General features: G+C 36.8%; 1 protein-coding gene across 1 annotated transcript in view; it reads left to right on the forward strand.

The window, feature by feature from the left end:
- The window catches only part of cacna1g (calcium channel, voltage-dependent, T type, alpha 1G subunit), a 224,892-nt gene that overhangs the window by 178,325 nt on the left and 24,559 nt on the right, over window positions 1-22,008 (forward strand). The window contains exons 21-27 of the mRNA XM_059532382.1: window positions 2,635-2,761; window positions 3,687-3,812; window positions 4,013-4,102; window positions 5,860-6,052; window positions 7,387-7,434; window positions 19,295-19,446; window positions 20,808-20,917. Of these exons, the coding sequence (XP_059388365.1) occupies window positions 2,635-2,761; window positions 3,687-3,812; window positions 4,013-4,102; window positions 5,860-6,052; window positions 7,387-7,434; window positions 19,295-19,446; window positions 20,808-20,917 (846 nt within the window). The remainder of the gene's footprint in view (window positions 1-2,634; window positions 2,762-3,686; window positions 3,813-4,012; window positions 4,103-5,859; window positions 6,053-7,386; window positions 7,435-19,294; window positions 19,447-20,807; window positions 20,918-22,008) is intronic.

Below are 22,008 nucleotides of genomic sequence, written 5' to 3' on the forward strand. Positions count from 1 at the left end.
TTGCAACACTGAAAGTTTCCCGACAGCATTGCATTGCGGTTGCTTAGCATAATGGTGAGGGCATGAAATGTTTGCTGGTAATTGCCATGCTCACTTGTAGAGGAGGTAGTGATTGCAGTAATGATGGAATGCCAAAAGTAGGGAATGCTAACTAATGTCTGGTCAGTGAAAGCATGGGAAACATTTATCCACTTGCAGACTCTGGCCAGGCATGGGCTGAGGAGTTTAAGAACCCTTTTTGGATTTACAACTATGCAGCTCATCATTCAAATGCGCATAGTTAGGATATTAAAATAAATTGGCTTATAAGGTTTTAAAAGAAAGGAGAAAGTGCTTCCCATGTATTTTATTATTAGTCAAAGATAGTATGTTTAAATCCAATTTTTGCCCAAATTTATCTGTCGCAAAACTATTCAGAAAAACTGTGCGATGAAGCCATTTGAAATTTTAAAAACATTTAACTCTTTGTATTGATAAATATTAGTGTTTTCAATCACACAATGTGAGTGTGTTAATGCTTTATTTTGACAGCCCTATCAAATAATTTATTGTTATTAATAGGACTGTCAAACAATTTATCATGATTAATCACAAAAATATGTTTACATAATATATTTGTGTGTACTATGTATATTATGTATATCATACATTTTAAAATATTTATATGTATATTTAGATTTATGTATAAATATATAAATGTGTATATATATGTGTGTGTGCGTGAATGTGTATACACACACACACACAAACATATATATATATATATATATATATATATATATATATAATATATACATGTGTCTGTATGTGCGTGTGCATGTATTTATATATATATACAGGTGCTGATCATATAATTAGAATATTATCAAAAAGTTGATTTATTTCACTAATTCCATTCAAAAAGTGAAACTTGTATATTATATTTATTAATTACACACAGACTGATATATTTCAAATGTTTATTTCTTTTAATTTTGATGATTATAACTGACAACTAAGGAAAATCCTAAATTCAGTATCTCAGAAAATTAGAATATTGTGAAAAGGTTCAATATTGAAGACACCTGGTGCAACACTCTAATCAGCGAATTAACTCAAAACACCTGCAAAGGCCTTTAATGGTCTCACAGTCTAGTTCTGTAGGCTACACAATCATGGGGAGGACTGCTGACTTGACAGTTGTCCAAAAGACGACCATTGACACCTTGCACAAGGAGGCTGGCTGTTCACAGAGTTCTGTGTCCAAGCACATTAATAGAGAGGCAAAGGCATGGAAAAGGTGTGGTAGAAAAATGTGTACAAGCAATAGGGATAACCGCACCATGGAGAGGATTGTGAAACAAAACCCATTCAAAAATGTGGGGGAGATTCACAAAGAATGGACTGCAACTGGAGTCAATGCTTTAAGAACCAATACGCACAGACGTATGCAAGACATGGGTTTCAGCTGTCGCCTTCCTTGTGTCAAGCCACTCTTGAACAACAGACAGCGTCAGAAGCGTCTCGCTTCAAAAAGGACTGGCCTGCTTCTGAGTGGTCCAAAGTTATGTTCTCTGATGAAAGTAAATTTTGCATTTCCTTTGGAAATCAGGGTCCCAGAGTCTGGAGGAAGAGAGGAGAGGCACACAATCCACGTTGCTTGAGGTCCAGTGTAAAGTTTCCTCAGTCAGTGATGGTTTGGGTGCCATGTCATCTGCTGGCATTGGTCCACTGTGTTTTCTGAGGTCCAAGGTCAACGCACCTGTATACCAGGAAGTTTTAGAGCACTTCATGCTTTCTGCTGCTGACCAACTTTATGGAGATGCAGATTTCATTTTCCAACAGGACTTGGCCACCTGCACACAGTGCCAAAGCTACCAGTACCTGGTTTAAGGACCATGGTATCCCTGTTCTTAATTGGCCAGCAAACTCGCCTGACCATAACCCCATAGAAAATCTATGGGGTATTGTGAAGAGGAAAATGCGATATGTCAGACCCAACAATGCAGAAGAGCTGAAGGCCACTATCAGAGCTACCTGTCCTCTCATAACACCTGAGCAGTGCCACAGACTGATCGACTCCATGCCAGGCCGCATTGCTGCAGTAATTCAGACAAAAGGAGCCCCAACTAAGTATTGAGTGCTGTACATGCTCATACTTTTCATGTACATACTTTTCAGTTGGCCAAGATGTCTAAAAATCCTTTCTTTGTATTGGTCTCAAGTAATATTCTAATTTTCTAAAATATAGTTGAGTTGTCAGTTATAATCATCAAAATTAAAAGAAATAAACATTTGAAATATATCAGTCTGTGTGTAATGAATGAATATAATATACAAGTTTCACTTTTTGAATGGAATTAGTGAAATAAATCAACTTTTGATGATATTCTAATTATATGACCAGCACCTGTACATTCTAAATATACACAGCCCTTTGACAGCCCCAAAATATAGTTATATAACACGATAATACTATAAAAAAAAAATAAGCAATTTTGTAAAATGTTTGTTTGTTTGTTTGTTTTTCCTGACAAAGTAGTTTCTGTGTTTAGTTGCCTCTTGATTTCCAAATGGAAAATCATGGTCCTGAAGCAAAAACCATCTGAGAACCTCCAGGCTAGTTAAACATCTGTTCTCTTGTTGAATTTTCAGAGTGATCAGCAGAGCTCCAGGACTGAAGCTGGTTGTTGAGACACTGATGTCATCCCTCAAACCTATCGGGAACATTGTCGTCATCTGCTGTGCCTTTTTCATTATTTTTGGCATCTTGGGAGTTCAGGTAAACACAAAACAGCATAACCCTGCAGAAATCACAAGTGTAAAACAGTTTAAATTGGTTTTCTAAAATGGGTCGTTTCAGAGTGGCATTGAGCACTTTTCAGCTTGGTCAGCATAGAAACCATCTTAAACCAGTTTTAATCCATGTACTTTTTTTAGTAGGGAAGTTAGAACTGCTACCTTACAGTTATATAGTGGATATAGCCTAATACTTATTGCATAGATCAGACTATTAAAGTAAAAGCCAGTCTTAACTTTAGGGATTAATTGTAGTAATTCCAACATAATATTTGACAGCTCTGTGTGTGTAATCCACAAGATTGGCTTTAAGACTTTTAGTGAGAGAGAAAGAGGTAGTACACAAAACGAATACATGATTTTCTGTCATTTCTGTAAATTTGAAACATACTCTTCCTGCCCACAGCTGAATAATTTGACTATGATTAAAATGCTCTGTTTTCCATACTTCCACAATTTACATAAGTCCGTAGGGGAATGCCGATGTAATTTATCTTCCATTCTTCCAGGAAAAGATGCTTGCACTCTTTGTGCCTGCACGATATGTTATGTGTAACATTGACTTTGTTCTTGTATGGTTTTCACTAAGCAGTCATACTGGACTTTCAATAATGGAGACATAACCACCTTGTATGAAGTTGTAACATGTATTTTTAAATAATTAATATATTTAGTTAATGTGCAGTCCTGGTAATATGGACATTGTTATATAATTGAAATTTAAACTTTGAATTTCACAACCTCTTCTTCTTCCAATATATATATATCCAATATGTATATATTTCTGGTTATTTTCTCAAGACACTTGATGTCTTTTGTAGTGGTTTAAATGTGTGGTAATCCAAAAGATCTTTCAAAGAGAAAAGGATGGTTGGTTGTGAGCTGATACATGTGCTTTTTACTCACAGCTCTTCAAAGGAAAGTTCTTTGTGTGTCATGGGGAGGATACTAGGAACATCACCAACAAGTCTGATTGCCTCCAGGCTAACTACAAATGGGTCAGGCACAAGTACAACTTTGATAACCTTGGACAGGTAAGCGTTTAACCTGACAGTGGTTACACAAACGTTTACTCTGTCATAAGATGCTCTATTAGACGTACCTACAAGCGACTGGTAATGCCAATTACTTTTCAATTGGAAAAGAATCCGTTAGGGTCTCTACAAAGTCAAATGTAGCCACTGAAGCCAAAGATTTCTTTTTAACCTTTTATATCATCTCTCACCTCCCTCAGGCCCTCATGTCCCTTTTTGTTCTGGCTTCTAAAGACGGCTGGGTGGACATAATGTACGACGGACTGGATGCTGTTGGTGTCGATCAGCAGGTATTGACTGTATCAGATTCTCCTATTACCTGCATAAATTTTTTTTTAATAATATTAATACAGATTTTCATGTTTGTGGATTCACTGTGGACAGTGTGGCAACCTTTTTTAAGTGGGTCACTGTGAACTGACATTTGCATTCTCTGATAGGCGCAAACTCTGATTGGACAACTCAGAGCTGAAAAATCATTGGTCAGCATTCCTGTTCTGGCTTTAAAGAACTGCTTTTCCTCTCAGTAGTTCTTCTGTAACGCTCCTTATGGTCCATTCAACAGATCTCTTTGAAGAGACTTATTTTACACTCTTCTTCCAAGTGTCTATTTTTTTTTTTAAATACGGTTTGAATTTTTGAATAATTTTGAATAAATTTTTGAGTAATAAAATGTAGGATTTATTTTTATTTTTGCCTGAAAAGGAAGTCTCCATGCCTCATAACTGGCTGTAAGCTCCTGAATTTATTCTGCTCTATTTGAACAGAGCCCAACCCTTGTCCTAGCCAAGGCCTTTATGTGTTTGAATTGGAACAAGATTCTTCTTCAAATTCACGCTGTGTGGCCTGTGCCTCACCATTGCACACAGAACGCTTAATCTTGCCTAGAGGCAGGCATCTTTCAGGGGCCCAGTAAGACAGACCTTTGAACTAAAATGTTATTGATATCCCAATTCTCCATCATCATCATCTTGAGCATGGCTGTAACCTATTTCTGGGGACCTGACCAACTGATATATTGGTTTATACGAAGACAATTTTTTAAATATATTATATTATATTATATTATATTATATTATATTATATTATATTATATTATATTATATTATATTATATTATATTATATTATATTATATTATATTATATTATATTATATTATATTATATTATATTAATTATATTTTTTCCTTGCTCTAATGAAAATCTGTTGCTAAAAATACAATTATATAATTAATATTAATGTTATTTAATGGCTGCTAACTTCAGAGCCAGCTATTGATTTACTGTAGGCTGGTTTGTGTAAAGAGTATTTTTATTATATATTATATAATAAAGCATCGTGTTAGCGTTGCATAACCATTTCCAAACTTTAAGATAAAAAGTTAAAAGATTAAGTTTATGCTTGCTCCATAAAATGTGTGAGAAGTTTACTCAAGGGTTGCAGATTTGAGGTTGGACCCAACAATTTAGGGACTGCGACATCTTTGATAAGTAGCTCCTTTGAAAAACTGGCATTGAACTGTGCCTGATTGACGCAGCAGTCACTTGTTAAATGTGCAGAACAGATGGTTTAGTTTGAACTAAATTGCTGTGGTATTTACGAATGAATGAACGTTAGCCACTGGTCTCTTATAGTAATGTTGTTCAGAAGCCTGTACAATGATGTAGTTTCCTGACATCCATCGACTAAACAATTTGTTCTCGACATGTTTCTGTGTAGTTGTTGCTCAGCAATGGCATGGACGAGATGTTGTCTGTTGGGATGGTGGCCAGTGCTCCGGGTGGTGACTGAGTAATTCTGACGTCACATTTTTACAGAAGTCACAATGGCTCATGAAAAGGCACAACTACTTTATGCAGGCTACTGTATGTGCATTTGACTGTGGATTGACTGTTTTGAAACTTGTATGGTAGTTACATAGTCCCTACACCTCAGTTATCATGAAAAAAGCCAGGAAATTTCAGTTTTGTCAATATGGAAACTTGAATGTGTGTTCATTAGTTTGCACTCTGTACATTAATGCATGTTGTGTTTTTCTGTGTTGTAGCCCATCATGAATTACAACCCATGGATGCTGCTCTATTTCATCTCCTTCTTGCTGATTGTGGCTTTCTTCGTGCTCAACATGTTCGTTGGCGTGGTGGTCGAGAACTTTCACAAGTGCCGGCGGCACCAGGAAGCCGAAGAAGCCAAACGGCGTGAGGAAAAGCGCCTTAAACGCATGGAGAAAAAAAGAAGGAGTAAGGAGAAGGAGCTAGCTGGTCGGTAGCCTTTCCACACCTTTCTGAGTCCTGCTTGATCATTTTGATTTGACCGCGTGCTAAATTAGATGCTAATTAGTGACTGGCCTATGAGGAATGAGATGCTCGGGCCCGTAATTCGCTAGGAATCCGCCCCTCCCCGGCTTGACCCCCTTTTGCCTGGGAACGTTTCTAGAGCATGTCCCATGGCTTGCATGGTGATCTGCTTACTGAAGGAGCAGGGTGTGCAGTGGACCCCTACCCCAGGGCTCTGCCCACCCTCCTCCTCTCATGCATGTAGGGCAGTGCAGTCTGAGAAGTAAATAAAGGTAAATAAGTAAATAAAATACCAGGATGCACGGTGTGGTATTGATGACCTTCTCTTTTAGTTCCACTGCCTGCAATTTTCAACACCAGCCGTTATCATTAAATCAGCATCACTGAGAATCTCCGTGTGGATGCTAGCTCTTGTTTGGACATTGGCTTGGACATTGGTCCAGCATGTTTAATCTTTACTGTTAAAAATGGAATTTTTTTTTTAAGCCCTTGAGAAATACAGATGTAAATAGGTGATCTATAAACTATATCATTTGAGTCCACATGATGAGAGATTAAAACTCATGCAATGCAAGCAAAGCTAGTCTTATTAGTACTTTGAAATGTAGCCTTCTCTAAATGTACTGTCACACCACACTTTCTAATGAATATCTATACAGGATTTAATTTGCGCATTAACTGATTAGTCTGTCCTTTGTTTTATAGTGCTTTATCATGCCATCAGTTCTAGCTGGAGAGGGAAAAAGTGGTTTATTTTACATCGCCTCATCTTTTCTTTTTGCCACAGATCTAATTTTCAGTAGGTGTAAATGTCTGACGGGATGTGTCAGGTTTCCGGGTGGAAATGGGATTAAACCGTGTGTCAGCTTTGCCTGGCCTGATTAATATTTTGAAACTTCTTTTTGAACGTAATATCTAAATATCCTGAGGTAACTTTGTGGACTTTTGCTATAAAAAGTTGAGCGGAAAAGTTGGGGTTCCTTTCAGGTGAACTTGTTGGTATCATTAACTAAAAAAGTGAAAAGGTATTTGTTCGCCAGACATTTCCATCCACAAAGAATTTCAAGAACAACAATCTAGGACTAATAATTTAGGGCTCAAAAAGCCGGGATAAATAGATTTAGTATTAGTGTTTTACACATAACAACAGGCTTATTTTGGACTCAGAATAATTGGAACACCCACCGGCATATTCTCCCTGTAAATCCATCCTATTTCAGCTCCTTTGACTGTTTCTTTGCTTGCCCTACCTGATTAACATGGTTTCGTTCTTCTAGATATAATGCTGACCGGTGTCAGTTGGTCGAGTCCCGATCACACACAAGGTACAGATTGCTTATGGCATGTCTATGTGTTCACCGTGTTGGTGGTGGTTTTGGGACAAGGGTGGGAGAGGGACACCGAGTGGGAAGGCACCATCAGCGCCATGTTCTCACCTCATCAGATCTGATCTGACTACACAAGAATTGTCTGTTGAAGTGTGTATGTCCGGTTTTTCCACACCTCATCATCAGCTCCAGCCAGCCCAGCCTCAAGCTCACACAGGGGATGGATAGAGAGAGAAAGTGAGAGAAAAATTGCAAAAGTTATTTTTAATATGGTTCTAGCTCTTGATAAACTCACCTCAGTCTGCTGTAAATGCTCTGGTGGTATCACAGGTCCGATCTCTCGATGTTGCCCCCAATGTGACGCACTGTGGCTGCCTGTTCGAAGGGAAGAGTATCACTGTTAATGTCTTTAGCTTTTATTGAGCTGTCTGCTTCAGAGTTTTCTCATCGGTTTGGTGTTGTGACGTAGTGATTCACTTTGTTTTGTGATGTTGCCCCATAACACTGTTTTCAAAGTTACTGACATGCTAAACACAACACCACAGCACACCTTGCTGTTGTTCAAAGGCTGCATGATGTGACGTAATATTCATTTGTGACTTACGTGCATAAAATGTTTGTATGGCACACTTGTTCCACTTTGACTTAAGAAAATGTTGCTATAATGGGCTGCTTTACCTGATTTTATTTGATACAGTAATTTGAGTACAGCTGGTTTGTTTTGGATATAAGAGGTTATAATACAAGATTTGTTTTGGTACAATACTGAAGTATTGGTATGTATAAGCTGCAACCAACAACTATTTTGATTATTTATGATTGATTAAGTATGGTCAAAAATGGTAAAAAACTTTACAAAAATGTAAAGTTTATATTTATTTTTTAATGTGTTTTAATACATTAAGCCTACTTTTCTCCTTTATTCACTTTTGTAGCATTTCATGTTTCAATTACAGACTATTTTAAATCTGAATTTGATTTATTTTCATGAAAATGTAACTGTAATAGTGACACATGAACACTTCATTGATTAGACTTGCTGTTTTGCATAACAGAAGTACTCACATTATAACAGTATATCAGTAAATTGTACAAGACCATTCAAAACTCTGATCGTAGTTGATCAAAAACAACATTAAAGTTTATAATGATGATCAGTAAAATGTTGCAGCTCTAGTATTAGACATATAAAACCTGAATGAATTGGAATTTAGTTTTATTTTTTATTTTATATATATATATATATATATATATATATATATATATATATATATATATATATATATATATATATATATATATATATATATATATATATATATATATATATATATAATTTTTTTTTTTTTTTTTTTTTTTTATATTATATATATATATATTATATATATATATATTTATATATATATTTATATATTTCCCGGTCCTCTCACCTCCCAAAGTTTTATCTGCTGTACAAAAAAAACAAAAAGAAAATATCAAAAGCCTATGACAGTTCTCCCCCCCCCCCCCAAAGAAAGGAAAATGGTAGTTATATAATGCAAAAGTCGGAATATTTTTGTGCATAGAACATATTTACCCGTGTTGTTCTCAGTGTAGCTGAGAGTCTCTTATCTCTTCCCTTCTGTCTGTGTTCTGCCTCTTTAAACAAGAGCTCCCTCATGAACCCCATTTCTTTCTCTTCTCTGCCCGTCTTTCTATTGTCTCTCTTTGCTCCCATTCCCCTAATGTTCTTGCAAAACATCAATCTTTCCTCTTTCTCAATTATGCATTTCAAAACCCTTTACTTTTTTAATATCATCAGTGGCGGCTCCTGCCAATTCTCTTGGGGGGGGGCAGGCATTGTTTGCATGATTAATGAGGATAGGTCACCCATTCAATTTATAGATTAACGACTAGTTAATGTAAAGGGAACTGAACTACTATAGTATTAATTACAAATAAACTGACATTAGGGATCAATTTCTTGCTCTCCTTATGTTTCTATATGCGTGTTTACAATTTAGCAGCAAATGAAGACAGGATGTGGTTTTCCAAAACTCACTTATATCACATTACTCACTTACATTACACTGCTTACTTAAATTACTCACTTATCTTACACTGCTCCCTACTTTCCATATACATCTTTGCTTTGTGTTTTTTCACCTTCTCTGAGAGATGATGCATTTCGGTGATAACTGTAGTTGGTCATGTGATGTCCGTCACGCTCTCAGGATGGAACAAAATGCAGCAATAAATGAGCTGAATAAAGCGTCAGCTACTTCGCTGCCTGCTAGGCTTTTTCTCCGCCCCAACCAAGTCCTCGAAAATCCTCGTTTATATGATTTCCCGCCCTTTGTAGATACTTGTTTGATGTTTAAATTTGGTCTTGGTGGTCCTGATTCTTTAATTGCCAATTTATCGCTACGACGAATGAATGGTATTTCTTTCAATGACACAATAGAATTAATCTGCGCTGAGGTAACGTTCGCCGTGATGTCGATCAGTTCAGCTGACAACTGAATTTGAGTTGGCAAAGGCATAGCTGTCCCCGTCTCTTTTTTTGTTTGCTTGTTTGTTTTTTACATTTGATAAAGATAAAGTAGTTTTTAATTTTTTCTTGTTGTTAAAATTCAAATTAGTTTTTAAATATTATTGGATGTCACTGTTCCCACCAGTCGCTGCTCAAGTTAAGGTTACGCACGATGATGAAAGCATGTTAGGGCTAGCCCTCCCAGAACTCATTGAGATTGCATTGCAGTCTGCAGTTAGAAAAAAATTATCTTTGTATGGAAGTCTATGAGAGCACTTGGGGGCTATTCTCATTTTGACAGAAATCGCCCAAAAAAGGGCGGTACTACACAAAACACTACTCGACGCTGATTGGACTATTTAGAGGCAGAACAAACAGTCTAGAATAGTGAAAGCTAGCATAACACTGTGGTTGAATGTAAAAGAAAAAAAAATCCCTCCCTTTTGTGCTTTGGTGGTGCGTCGCCCAATCACCCTAATGGAGAAACCGCCACTGATTATTATTATTATTTTTTATCACCAGTGTTTTTGGAGACTCCATATAAAACCACTGATGTAATAATTATTATACATTTGCCCATAGTAATGTATAAAAATTTAGTATTTTAGACATGAACATGTCTTTTACGCTAATAAACAAAGTAATGCTTCCACACCAGGAGGAGTCAGTATAGTGCCCAAGATTAATAAGTGAAAAAAAAAACACATTGAATGCACTTCAAATGTGTTTGGTATATTTTTTATAAAGCTGTATATGCTTATATATTCTAACATGAGGGCTCTACAGATTAGCATGATAGCTATTACTGTTGATTAGCATATGCTGTCGTGAGTGTATGGATGATCACACTTTTTTTCCAGTTTTTAAACACGGTTCACAGTTGCCCTGTCAACATGGTTCACACTATGATTGAGTTATGACATCACACTTGGGATTAAAAAATGACAGGCTCCATTTTCCTTCCAATTATAGGACAAAGTGTTAATTAGTTGACGATTCAGTTACAGTGAGCCTCAGTATACTTTATCATTCTGTTTTGGGTTTGTGTTTAGGAGAGGTGGGGGTGTTACCCTCCGCCAGTCTGTCTCTCTCGATTAGCTTCTGTTCCCCTCCTTTTGGACTGCTGTCGCTGCTGTATGCTCTGCTGTAAGGGCTAGTTAATCATATCATGGTACAGTAGGGCTGAAACCATCTGGCTCTCCTCTACCTGTATCCTCCCCCAGTCGCCATTTATTAGCCCTTCTCTGAGGTACCTCATCAGATGTGTCCTGCCAGCAGTTTGCCCAGACACACTGTGTTAAAGGGATACTCCACACCAAAATGAAAATGTTGTCAAGGAAAAACACCATAAGATTTCAAGTATAATTATTTCTGGAAATAAGAAATAATCTTTTAAAATATTAGTATTATTTATTTTGTTTATTTTTGCTGCTTAACTCAAAACAAAATGAATACATTTATAAATGTTAAAAGCTGCATATCATATGACTATATGGTCTTATTGTTTTTTAAAAAAAAAAAATTATTTCCCAATTTTTTTGGGGGAAAATCTGCTAATTTTTTTTAAAACATGAAAAAAAATGTATTGAAGAAAAAATTACTACATTCTTATTCATAGTTTAAAGTGCAATCAAATTAGTTAAAATATGTAATTTATGAACTGGAATGTGTAGAACCTCATAAATGATGGATGTTCTAATTCTGCCGTTCTGCAGGCATATTCATTGGATTCCATGCACAGAATCAACAGTTACCTTGAAAAACTTGCCCCCGATAGCAAAAATGCCTTAACAAAGAATATAATGTCAGTATTTATTTAATTTGTCTTTATGCACCCATGTAGAACTGGTGATAACCCACCAATCTTTCTTTTAATCTCTAGCAGGCAAGTATATAGTCTCTCGACTGTTACTGGGGGAGCGATGAGACGGCGAGTGACAGAGGGAGAAAATGAAATTACTAAGTGTCGTGTAACCTCCACTCTTGGCAGCAGAAGGCAACGTGGTCGCTTATGTAACCTGGCAGCTCCAAACACCATTTCCTTTCTTCCTACTGCTAGTGAAAATGACTCTTTATGTAACTTGAGCAAGCAACAGCCCCCCAAATTGAACAGATGCCATAACGTTTTCAGTTGAAAGAGTTACCTTTGCTCTGATATGTCAAGATGTGATCCTTTACCTCTAGATAGTTAGTGTATAAGCTCTCTTGACTTTCTAGTATAGTCACAGTTGAACATAACACATGCTTTATGCAGTTTGTGATTAGGAAATGCATGGGTGGGTTTTATAAAGCCCATGTTGCTTTCCAAAACTGTACTGTATATCAATGAAAACAGCTTAATTGAAATATTCTGCTACCTCATGGAAGGGTACAAGAAACATCCAACTTAGAGTTTGATTCTGATTTAAAATGCAAACACAGTGTCCTACATTTCAGCAGACTCATGCCTTTTGGCAGGAAGTGCACCTAATCTCTTTATGGGTCTTCATGGTTCATTCAGTAGGGAGTAGGTTTATTAACTTAATAGATGGAGAACGGAGTTAAAATTATCTTCTGTGAGAGAGTTGTTGTAACCTCTTGGTGCTACATGATCTTTTTGTAACCTCTCAGAGTTGTGTACTGATGCGCCTGGTTTGTTTGAAAGTCAAGGCTTGACAAATGCCAGCTGAGAGAGAGATGTAATGCTGTCTGGATGGTTAAGCAAGCCATGTGAGCTATAGAAAGAAAATAACAGGGGAAGAGGTAAAGATATTCTGCTGAAGTAGCACCACTTGAGCAGTATAAGTGATCAGTGTTTGAAAAAAGTAGATATCGATGGGGTGATTATGTGATATTTATGTGATTTGTCTTGTAGATTATGCTAGTTTTAGTAGAATCAGTAGTTGTAGACACATTTAACTATTGTTCTGCAAATGTTTGTGGGTGAAAACCAGTCATTTTCATAGGAATCCATGCAATTGACTGTTCGCAAAGAGATTGATTGACAGGTGATCTGATCAATCATAACACCAAATTAGCCATCTTGTCCAACAAAAAATCAGACGGGAGAGTAGATTAACTTCGGTGCACTTACGATCTGATGTTCATTCATGTTTATTGTGGTTAAATTTAAGTAAAGCTTAAGTAAATATGAAAAGACAATCGATTCACATGCCGCTTGAACTGAGGTGCTACAGTGATCTGTCATGACATATTAAAGAGCCACAAACGGTGTTTATTGTTTGAATAAAAAAAATAAAAATAAAAAAAAGTAAAAAATTTGAAAGCTGAGACTTTGTTTCATACTAGAAGTAACCTGCTCTGTCTTGTCTGTCAGTGTGTTGTCAGTTTTCTCTTTTGCTCCGCGATGTATTTTTTACTATGTGAGAACATAATTTGTAGTGTGACAGCAGAATTGTTTGTCATAAATAGCAACAGTAACTAAGTTTTTGCGAATGGTCAATTCGATGAAATATTTCCCTACACAGATTTCGCAGCGGGTTCAAGTTGGCACACAAATACACTGCTTTGACCAACAGAAAGCTGCTTGGTTTAAAAGTGACTTCTGTGTGAGGTGTGCTTCACACATGACTATTTGCCTGAAATTTTGCTGAATTTTTGCTAATGTGAGGGCACCTTAAAGGGGTAGTTCACCCAAAAATCTCATACTCACCCCAGGTCATTCCAAACCTGTAAGGCCTCCATTCATCTTCGGAACACAAATTAAGATATGTTTGATTAATTCTGAGAGCTCTCTGACCCTGCCATAGAAAGCAATGTAAGCAACGATCAAGTTCCAGAAACGTAGTAAGGACATCGGTAAACTAATTCATGTGACATCAGGGGTTCAACTGTCATTTTACGAAGTTACGAGATTACTTTTTGTGCACAAAGAAAAAAAAAAGAGCTTATTCAACAACTCTCGTCTCGTCCGTGTCACCCTGGCGCCATTTTGGAGAGTATCACATACGTAAACAACGTATGTAGTTCTGTGTCAGCTGAATGACAGAATTGTTATTTCTGGGTGAACTATCCCTTAAAAACATTGCCAGATTTATGCATTTGGCAGATGATTTTATCGAAAGTGGCTTATAAATTTGTGTTGGGGAAGCTATTTTAAAACTGTAGCTTGCCATTATATATTTTTTTATAACCGTATAATGCGTCTATTTATTTTCACATACAAAGACCTTTTATATGGTGTGAGAAAAAATACTGTGAGAAAAATACTGTGGGCTGTAAAGTGGTGTATGGAATACAATGTGACATAAAAACAGTGTTTGTCACAAAATGTTGCATGTTAGTGAAAAAAGCTACACTGCTTTGTGTCACTTGTTAGTTTCTTCCCAATGGCAACATCATAAACATTCATCCCAAGTATAGAGAGTAGCATAGTGTTGCAACAAGTTCCAGAATTGGTCTAAAAGCATAAGCTGAGAGTGATACGTTTTTTTTTTCTTTTAATGTAGTTACTCTCTCTCTCTCTCTCTCTGGACTAACTGTGTTTGTATTTGGATGTTCAACGATGAGAAATGATTGGATTATTTTTCCTTTTGCTCTTATAAACAAGGGTTGACTTACTGTCGCGTACCAAACATATGACCTCGGATGTGACACATTCATTGTTTTAGAATTGTCAGATATGTCAGGCACTCTAACTAACCTCTCATGTTGAGTAATATAGAATGACATCACTCTTGTGGCTCTCTGCACTTCATCACCGTTGCCCATCCACCAGCCTCTGCCATTCAGCCTCCATCTCAAACGACCCATTTTGCTCAAGTCAGACTCAGAAAGAAAGTGTGGTTTGTCTGCCAGCATGATATATTATGTGTCCGTGTGTTTCTCACCCTAATCTATCCTATAGTATATGTTTGTCAGTCTTAGTGTTGTCTTTATCTTGGCCTCCCATTATTGAAGATTTCTTAAAAAAAATGTTGTTTGCCTTCAAATTCTACTCTTCCTTGTTATTTTTCACTGTTTTGCCCGTTTTAAGCAGGCATTTAGTCTGTCATTTCCTGTTGTTTTTGATTCGGTGTGTGCTGGCATTTTGTGCCAAATAAAAAGGGAACAAGTGCAGGGTCTCTGCCAAACTAATCAGCAGTATGTCCAGCAGACATCGACTCATTACTTTAGGAGCAACTCATTGACCATGCACTTCAGGGAGGTAAAACCAGCCTCAATTAAAAACCGTACAGCATAAAACAAATGAAGCTGCAATTTGCTGCCTTTGCTTTCAGATGGCTGTTTTTATCATCTCTGCTTTTTCCCCTTTCTATTTTTGTCTGACATTTTGCCATGCAGGCTTTAGATTTTTTCTCTGGCTCTTCCTTTAAATAACAGTCTAGTCCTCCCACTGCCCACAATTCCCCAGTGCTCATGACTTTCACCCCACATGACCCATGAAGTCTGAATAATGGATAGATCTTTCCCCGAACACATTGCTCAGTGGTATAGTTGCAAGTATCACTTTATAAGGCTACGTTAGCCTTTAGAACATCATTAATGACCACCTTCAGGCCCTCAAAATCATGAACCATTTTGCTATATTTTATGGTGTTTGTAGTACAAATTATGTAGATAATGGATGAGTCTGTCTGTATTTCCCAACTGACTTAGCTTCTGAGGTACTAGCTGCTATATGGTTAATTTCTTGGATCGATACCTTCTACATCTTTTCTCTTCTCTCTTGTGCACTGTTAAAATGTTTCCTGAAAGGACTTTGGACCTCCTAAAAGATGGTAGTTGAGTTAGACATTTACCCAAAAATAAATGCTATAAGTAGGATTTCATGTTTATCTTATATTTATATATTTCAGCATCTTACATGTTTTTTCTGATGGATCTATTTGATTTTTTATTTGATTTTATGGGGTCCAGAGTTCCACATTTTAAAGTTTCTTTTAAGAGCCTTTTTCCTCCAAGTGCACGTGAGCTGCGGCAAAACCAGAATCAAGTCGAAAGCATCAAGACCAGCATGAAGTCTCAGTGGGACCAGAAGGCCAAGAGATTTGTTGTTGCACCCTTCTTTTTGGGACTGATGGGTATTGCATTGAGTTTTACAGTTAGCGTGTCCAAGACTGGTGGGCGACCGGCATTTTGTGGCTATATTCAAATGTGGTATCATTCTGCCCAAAACTTTCAATTGCTTCCCCCAATAATCTGGCCGTTGTTCTCAAATATATTCATAGATGGAATTGGAATGGGCTAAAATTGCCATCTAAGCAAAGAATGTCTCATTAAATCATAGTCATGGTATCATTAGCTTGTGCCACAAAAATAGAGATGGAGATGGAGAGGTCCAAGACCCACATTCTCCACCGCTATTTCATTCTTCTTGCGTAGGTTAAAAATAGTTTTGATCCATTTTCCCTCACTTTAAATTCTGTTTAAGCTGATTTGGCTGATGTGGACGTTAGCTGGACTCATTGCAATGGCATGACATCAGAGAGGCACCGCTGCCAATAGGAAACAAAAGTTCAATCCATTTTCCATTAATTTGATGCCAAAACCTTCACTTTCTCCAACTTTCTTTATTTTTTTAGTTGGGGCACAAAATGCCATCTGATATGAAGCTCTTTCATTAAACTCAGTGCAGTACTTATTAGATATAAACATCCGGTTATGGAGACCGCTTTCCCTCTTTCACTGATTTATTAGTATTATTATTGTGCTTAGCATGATTGGAATCAGCAATGTGAGCCAATCAAAACTGAGTTTTGTCCCACCAGCATTAAGAGCTTTTTTGAATGAAAGTGCATAAAGGGAGAGCGTCTCAATACAGAGGGTAGAAGGGAAGCAGATGAGTGGGGATGTCCTGTGGGAGCTGACCTGTCTACTGTAAAACCAGGCTGTGAACATACACCTGTTCCCATCCCAACTGTCCCCCGTAATTGAGCACCTCTGAAACTGGGGCATTTAACACAGTTTCAGTCCCAGTGAACGGTATTGGTTGCTGCCCCCTAGATACTCTTGTCTGCCGCCCAAATAAATTAATTTATAACACATGGGTTAAAGAGCAGAACACTGACCTCATCTCAGATTTTGCTAGATCCTAGGAGTCATAAAAAAAATAACAATAACTAAGGTAAATAAATAAATAGCAACCAAAGTTTAGCCAAGTCTGGACGTTTAGGATTCATAAATTGTACATAATGAAGCAAAGGTAATGTTGAGTCAGCACATTTAAAAACACCAGGAGCATGGTTTCTATTAGAAGTATTAAAGCCAGATGGGCTAGAAGATTCCTTCGGTAATTAACCCCAGAACCGGTTTCACTGGTATCTCATCCTGAGAACTCACACTAGTGACCCCATATGTGTCATATGCATATTTAAAAAATATCACTTGTAGAAAATGTATCATAAAAACATGATATTGCTTTATACATTAAATAAACAAGAAGTGAATATCAAGTAACTTACATTCAAAACCATATTTCAAAAAAATGATCAGTGATTCAATGACTCCCACTCATAAACATCTGGTGAATTTGCAATGGCATATTAGCGTACTACTCCAACTATTTTTTATTTGGAAGTACTAGGGTATTATTCTAGTAATTTGCTTCAACATACTTGTTTTATACTTGAAGAAATCAGCCCTCTTGAGTTGAATGAATGAATCAAAGTCTCACTCACACAGATAATAATGAAAACTGAACATTCAAAAATGAAAGTTCATTCACAACTTAATTCACATAAATGCTATTGTAGAATATAAATATAATTAAAATAACACCGGTGACCTAGTCATCACCAATGCAAAAACACCAAGTCTGTGTAGAACACGCAAACATAGACAATGGCTTACGTATAGAATCTCTACATCCAAAACATTACTCACATCACTTTTAATGAGCAAATAATTTGGACAATTTCTAGATTAATCATACTCAAATTCACCATCCAGTGGGGATTAAACAAATTCTGCTGATGTGGCACCATTATATATATATATAAAAGAAAAGGTTGAATGCAACACCTGTTCCTTTGGTCCAGTGGCTGGTGCCAGAAAAAGCCTGCCTAATGGGCTGACAGGACCACAGGGAACACAGCTGCCGCTCACAGCCCTGCCTGTGCGCTGAGATGATAAGCCCCCCGGCCCCCCGCTGCTCTGCCACCCCTCCTGTCCTCTCCATCCTCTCCAAACAACAGAGAGAAATCACAAAGAATAGAAATGGATCACCAAAACTAGCATATGTACAAATCCATCCAAACGGAATGGAGTTCCTTTTATGTCTCAGGGAATCTCCATTAGAAAATCCATGACAGTAGGACAATTTGTTTTTGTTGAGGTGTCTGTGAGTGAGCAGATCTCAGGCATCCAGGCCCCTCATTCTGGGCTCCTCTGCCTTTGATCTGATATTTGGGACAGACCACAGAAAACATAATCACGGTTAAAGGAAAAGTTCACACAAAAATGAAAATTGTCCCTTACTCAGCCTCATTTAGCTCAAAAACACTATGACTTTCTTCTGCGCTATTCAAAGAGACATTTTGAAGGCTGTTTCAAGCTCATCGAAAGCACCACTACCAAAGTATCATAAAAGTGGTCCATACAAATTTTGGAAACTATATTACAAGTCATATAGTAGCTTTGTGTGAGAAACAGGATGCAAGTATGTTGTTACTGAAAGGTTTAGATTTGTAAATAAGACATGCTTTTGAATCATTATTTTGGGTCAAGTCAATTAATGATCTGTATCGTAAAACTAAATTAAATGAGTCTTTCACAAATTGGACTGATCCCGTTTTCAAGTTCAACTCACTGACTTGATGATACAGTTGCAGTGAATAATGTTGGCTTATTGTTAATCTAGCTGAATTTGTTATTACTCCCTGAGAAGTTACAATTAAATAAATACTATGAATGATCCAGTTCATCAAATGAATAATTGTTTTGCAAATTTAACTGATCAGGTTCTCAGGACTTGATTCAGTTGCAGTGATTAACACCGATTCGCTTTATTTCCTCACACTTCTAAAACTTTAAATGTGACACAAGTCATGTGGACCATTTTAAGACATGTTTATGATGCATTTGCACCATTTTTAGAAACTAAAAACTTTGTCAATTGTTATTCACGCAAAAAAGCGGCCAGCACAGCCTTTTGAATCTCTTCTTTTGTATTCCACAGAAGAAATAATGTCAAACAGGTTTGAAACATTATGAGGATGAGTAAGTAAATTTTCATTTCTGGATAAACTTGTACACATTTAGTATGATCCACTGTACCTCTTTTCTTCTCTTTTCCACTGCTTCTTTCCCTCCTCTTTTCTCAGTGTGAGCATGAGTGTGTACAAGACAATGTTTGTTTTTAGTCTTGTTATTTCATGATTCCTCCCTGTTCCCATGGTTCTTCAGAAGCCCAGAGTAAACCGTATTACTCCGATTACTCACCTACACGGCTTCTCATCCACAAGATATGCACCAGCCACTATCTGGACCTGTTCATCACAATTGTCATCGGGCTCAATGTTATCACCATGTCCATGGAGCACTACCATCAACCTAAGGTACTTCTTGCCAGTAGTGAGAGTGAATGCGCTTGTTGATATTCCATTAAGGAAATGAACTCGCCGGTTATGTAACTGCAAACAATGTTACTCTAAGTTCAACTCACTGCTATCTCATTTTATGGCTCTGCATAATATTTGCTGATTAGGCAGCTGATGTTTATGTCTTTTTGCTGTACCGCATTTTGATATATCATAGCAGTAAGTATATAATCTTTATCTTTATATTAGTATACTTATTTGCCCTTTCATTGTGCTGCATTGTGTCTAAAGAAGCCAAATGAGGGCAATGCCTTACCAAAATAAACCACACTGTAATGTATGCACTGTAATGTATGCATAGTCCCTCATCTGTCTTTTCCTTCCTCATAATACTACAGAGACAATTCATGAATATTCAATAGACGACTAAAACAATAACACGAGTTAGCAGATATGCTCTGGGAGTTTGGATTGGATTTCTTTAAATCATTTGGGTTGGGTGGTGTTATCTTCTAAAGTGCTTTTTATTCATTCCTTTATGACAAAGGTCAGTTTTGAGGGTAAAAGACCACTATAAATTAAAATGGATGGTTTTGTGGTTCTTTCAAAAGGTAGGAAGTTAGAAAAATAGAAAACCTTTTTGAAATTATTTATTCATTTGTTTGGTGTATTTTTTATTGTATTAGAATTATATTGTATTATATTTTAAAGAAGTTTTAATTATTTAATTTATAAAACTAGACATTACATTGGATTTTAAAATGTTTTATAATATTATGTATAATTTTAATGTTATATATATGTAATTTTTTTAGATGGTTGGTAGGTATCTATCCTTAAATCAAAACTGGTGTTTACTGTTCCTATTAGACAACTCTGTAGCGATGCTTCCCAGGGTTTTCACCCATCATTAATGAAGGTCTGCAACCTCACCTGTGGCTATAAATAGTAGTCTGTTTTAATTAGAGCCCCGCTGTCCAGCAGAATCTTGGAGGAAGTGGAGCAAAGGGGATTGTTAGGCTTTGACCGCTTACACACTCATTCCGTGAACAGAATCAATTGATTTTCTGGTGCATCGTGCACACTTAGCCTGACATTAATTACTATGTGGTGGACAGGGTAGAGGCCAGACTCCTGGAAATGTCCAATGACTATCAGACCCTGAAGATGCCAGCTAATTATTGGTGTTTCTTTTAGGCTAATCTGGCCACCTTTGATAACTCATCATCTTTTCTGCTTATTGATAATGGAATCACTCATTCAGCCATCATTTGTCCTGTTGTTTATTTTTTTTTGAAAGAGAGGGTACATTCCTGTTTTAAGATTTGTTGCTTCTGTACTTTCACTATTGCATTATCTTCTCTTTCCTGTTTTAACAGGTTCTGGATGAGGCTTTGAAGATCTGTAACTACATTTTTACAATCATATTTGTCCTAGAATCCGTCTTCAAGCTTGTTGCATTTGGATTTCGCCGCTTCTTCAAGGACAGGTAGAAGATTTGAAAATCTCAAAAGTTACATTTGAGGTAGCTGATCCAAACCAAATCAAATTTACAGTAAATCCATTTCTATGGAGGTCCAACATCCCTATCAGTGGATCACTATTTTTTTTTAACGCAATAGGGTTTGTTAGTATTCCTGAAGCCACATCCTTTGAAATGATATCACAGCTTTGAGATTCCTTGGTTTGCCTCAGACTGTCAGAAACACACCAAGGGCTGAATGCATTGGCGTCTGTGGTGAAAAGCCAGATCCGAATTTATATCACTTGTGGTTTTGGTAAAAGAAACCCCTCTTGAGTATCCAAAATCAGACTGCATGGGGCTTAAACAATGAGAAAGCATCCTAAAAGGCATTTATTCCTCTTAAATTATTAACAAAGAAGTGATAAATACTTTATTCTACCATTTTAATAAACATAGCATATTTATAGGCGACACATATTTTCTGTATAGAGTCTGAATTATCCATTACACTTTTAATTCGTTTTGAATTACCAGTCAATATGGGGATTAGGTCATTTACTGAAGTTGATAGGCCATTAGAAGTTCTCATGTAATCAGATTTTTCTTTCAGTAGCGTAAAAAAGAGCATATCATGTCAATGTATTCCCAGATCCATAATCCATGTGGAAATGTAAAGCAGCTATTTGCATACTAATGAGAACTTTGGCACAACATAATTGATATGATTTTAAAACAAATCTCTCAACATAGACCCTGCCATGAGTTCAAACTAATGTTAGACATTTCAGAACATGCTGTTCAGGAGGTGAAGGTTTAAGAGTTTTATTGATTTACAACATTGGAAATGGCTTTCTGTTACTTTGATCAGCTCTTTCATGCAACACTCTCCAAGTCTGCAGGGATGGAGGATTGGGAGTACGCTTTGATCACTGAGCCCCTTTAGTGAGCAAAACTAGTGGAAAAAATGTTGAAATGCTTTGTGTTAATCATTTGACTTAAATTTCCCCACATATCTAATGAAACACCTCTCGTGGCTGCAGGCCCCAGAAAATTGAGGTGTCCTAAAACAGGCTCACCCATGACAGTGTTATATTTGTCCCTCAGAGGGAGTTATT

The sequence above is a fragment of the Carassius carassius genome, chromosome 40, assembly GCF_963082965.1.
Source record: "Carassius carassius chromosome 40, fCarCar2.1, whole genome shotgun sequence".
NCBI lineage: Eukaryota > Metazoa > Chordata > Actinopteri > Cypriniformes > Cyprinidae > Carassius > Carassius carassius.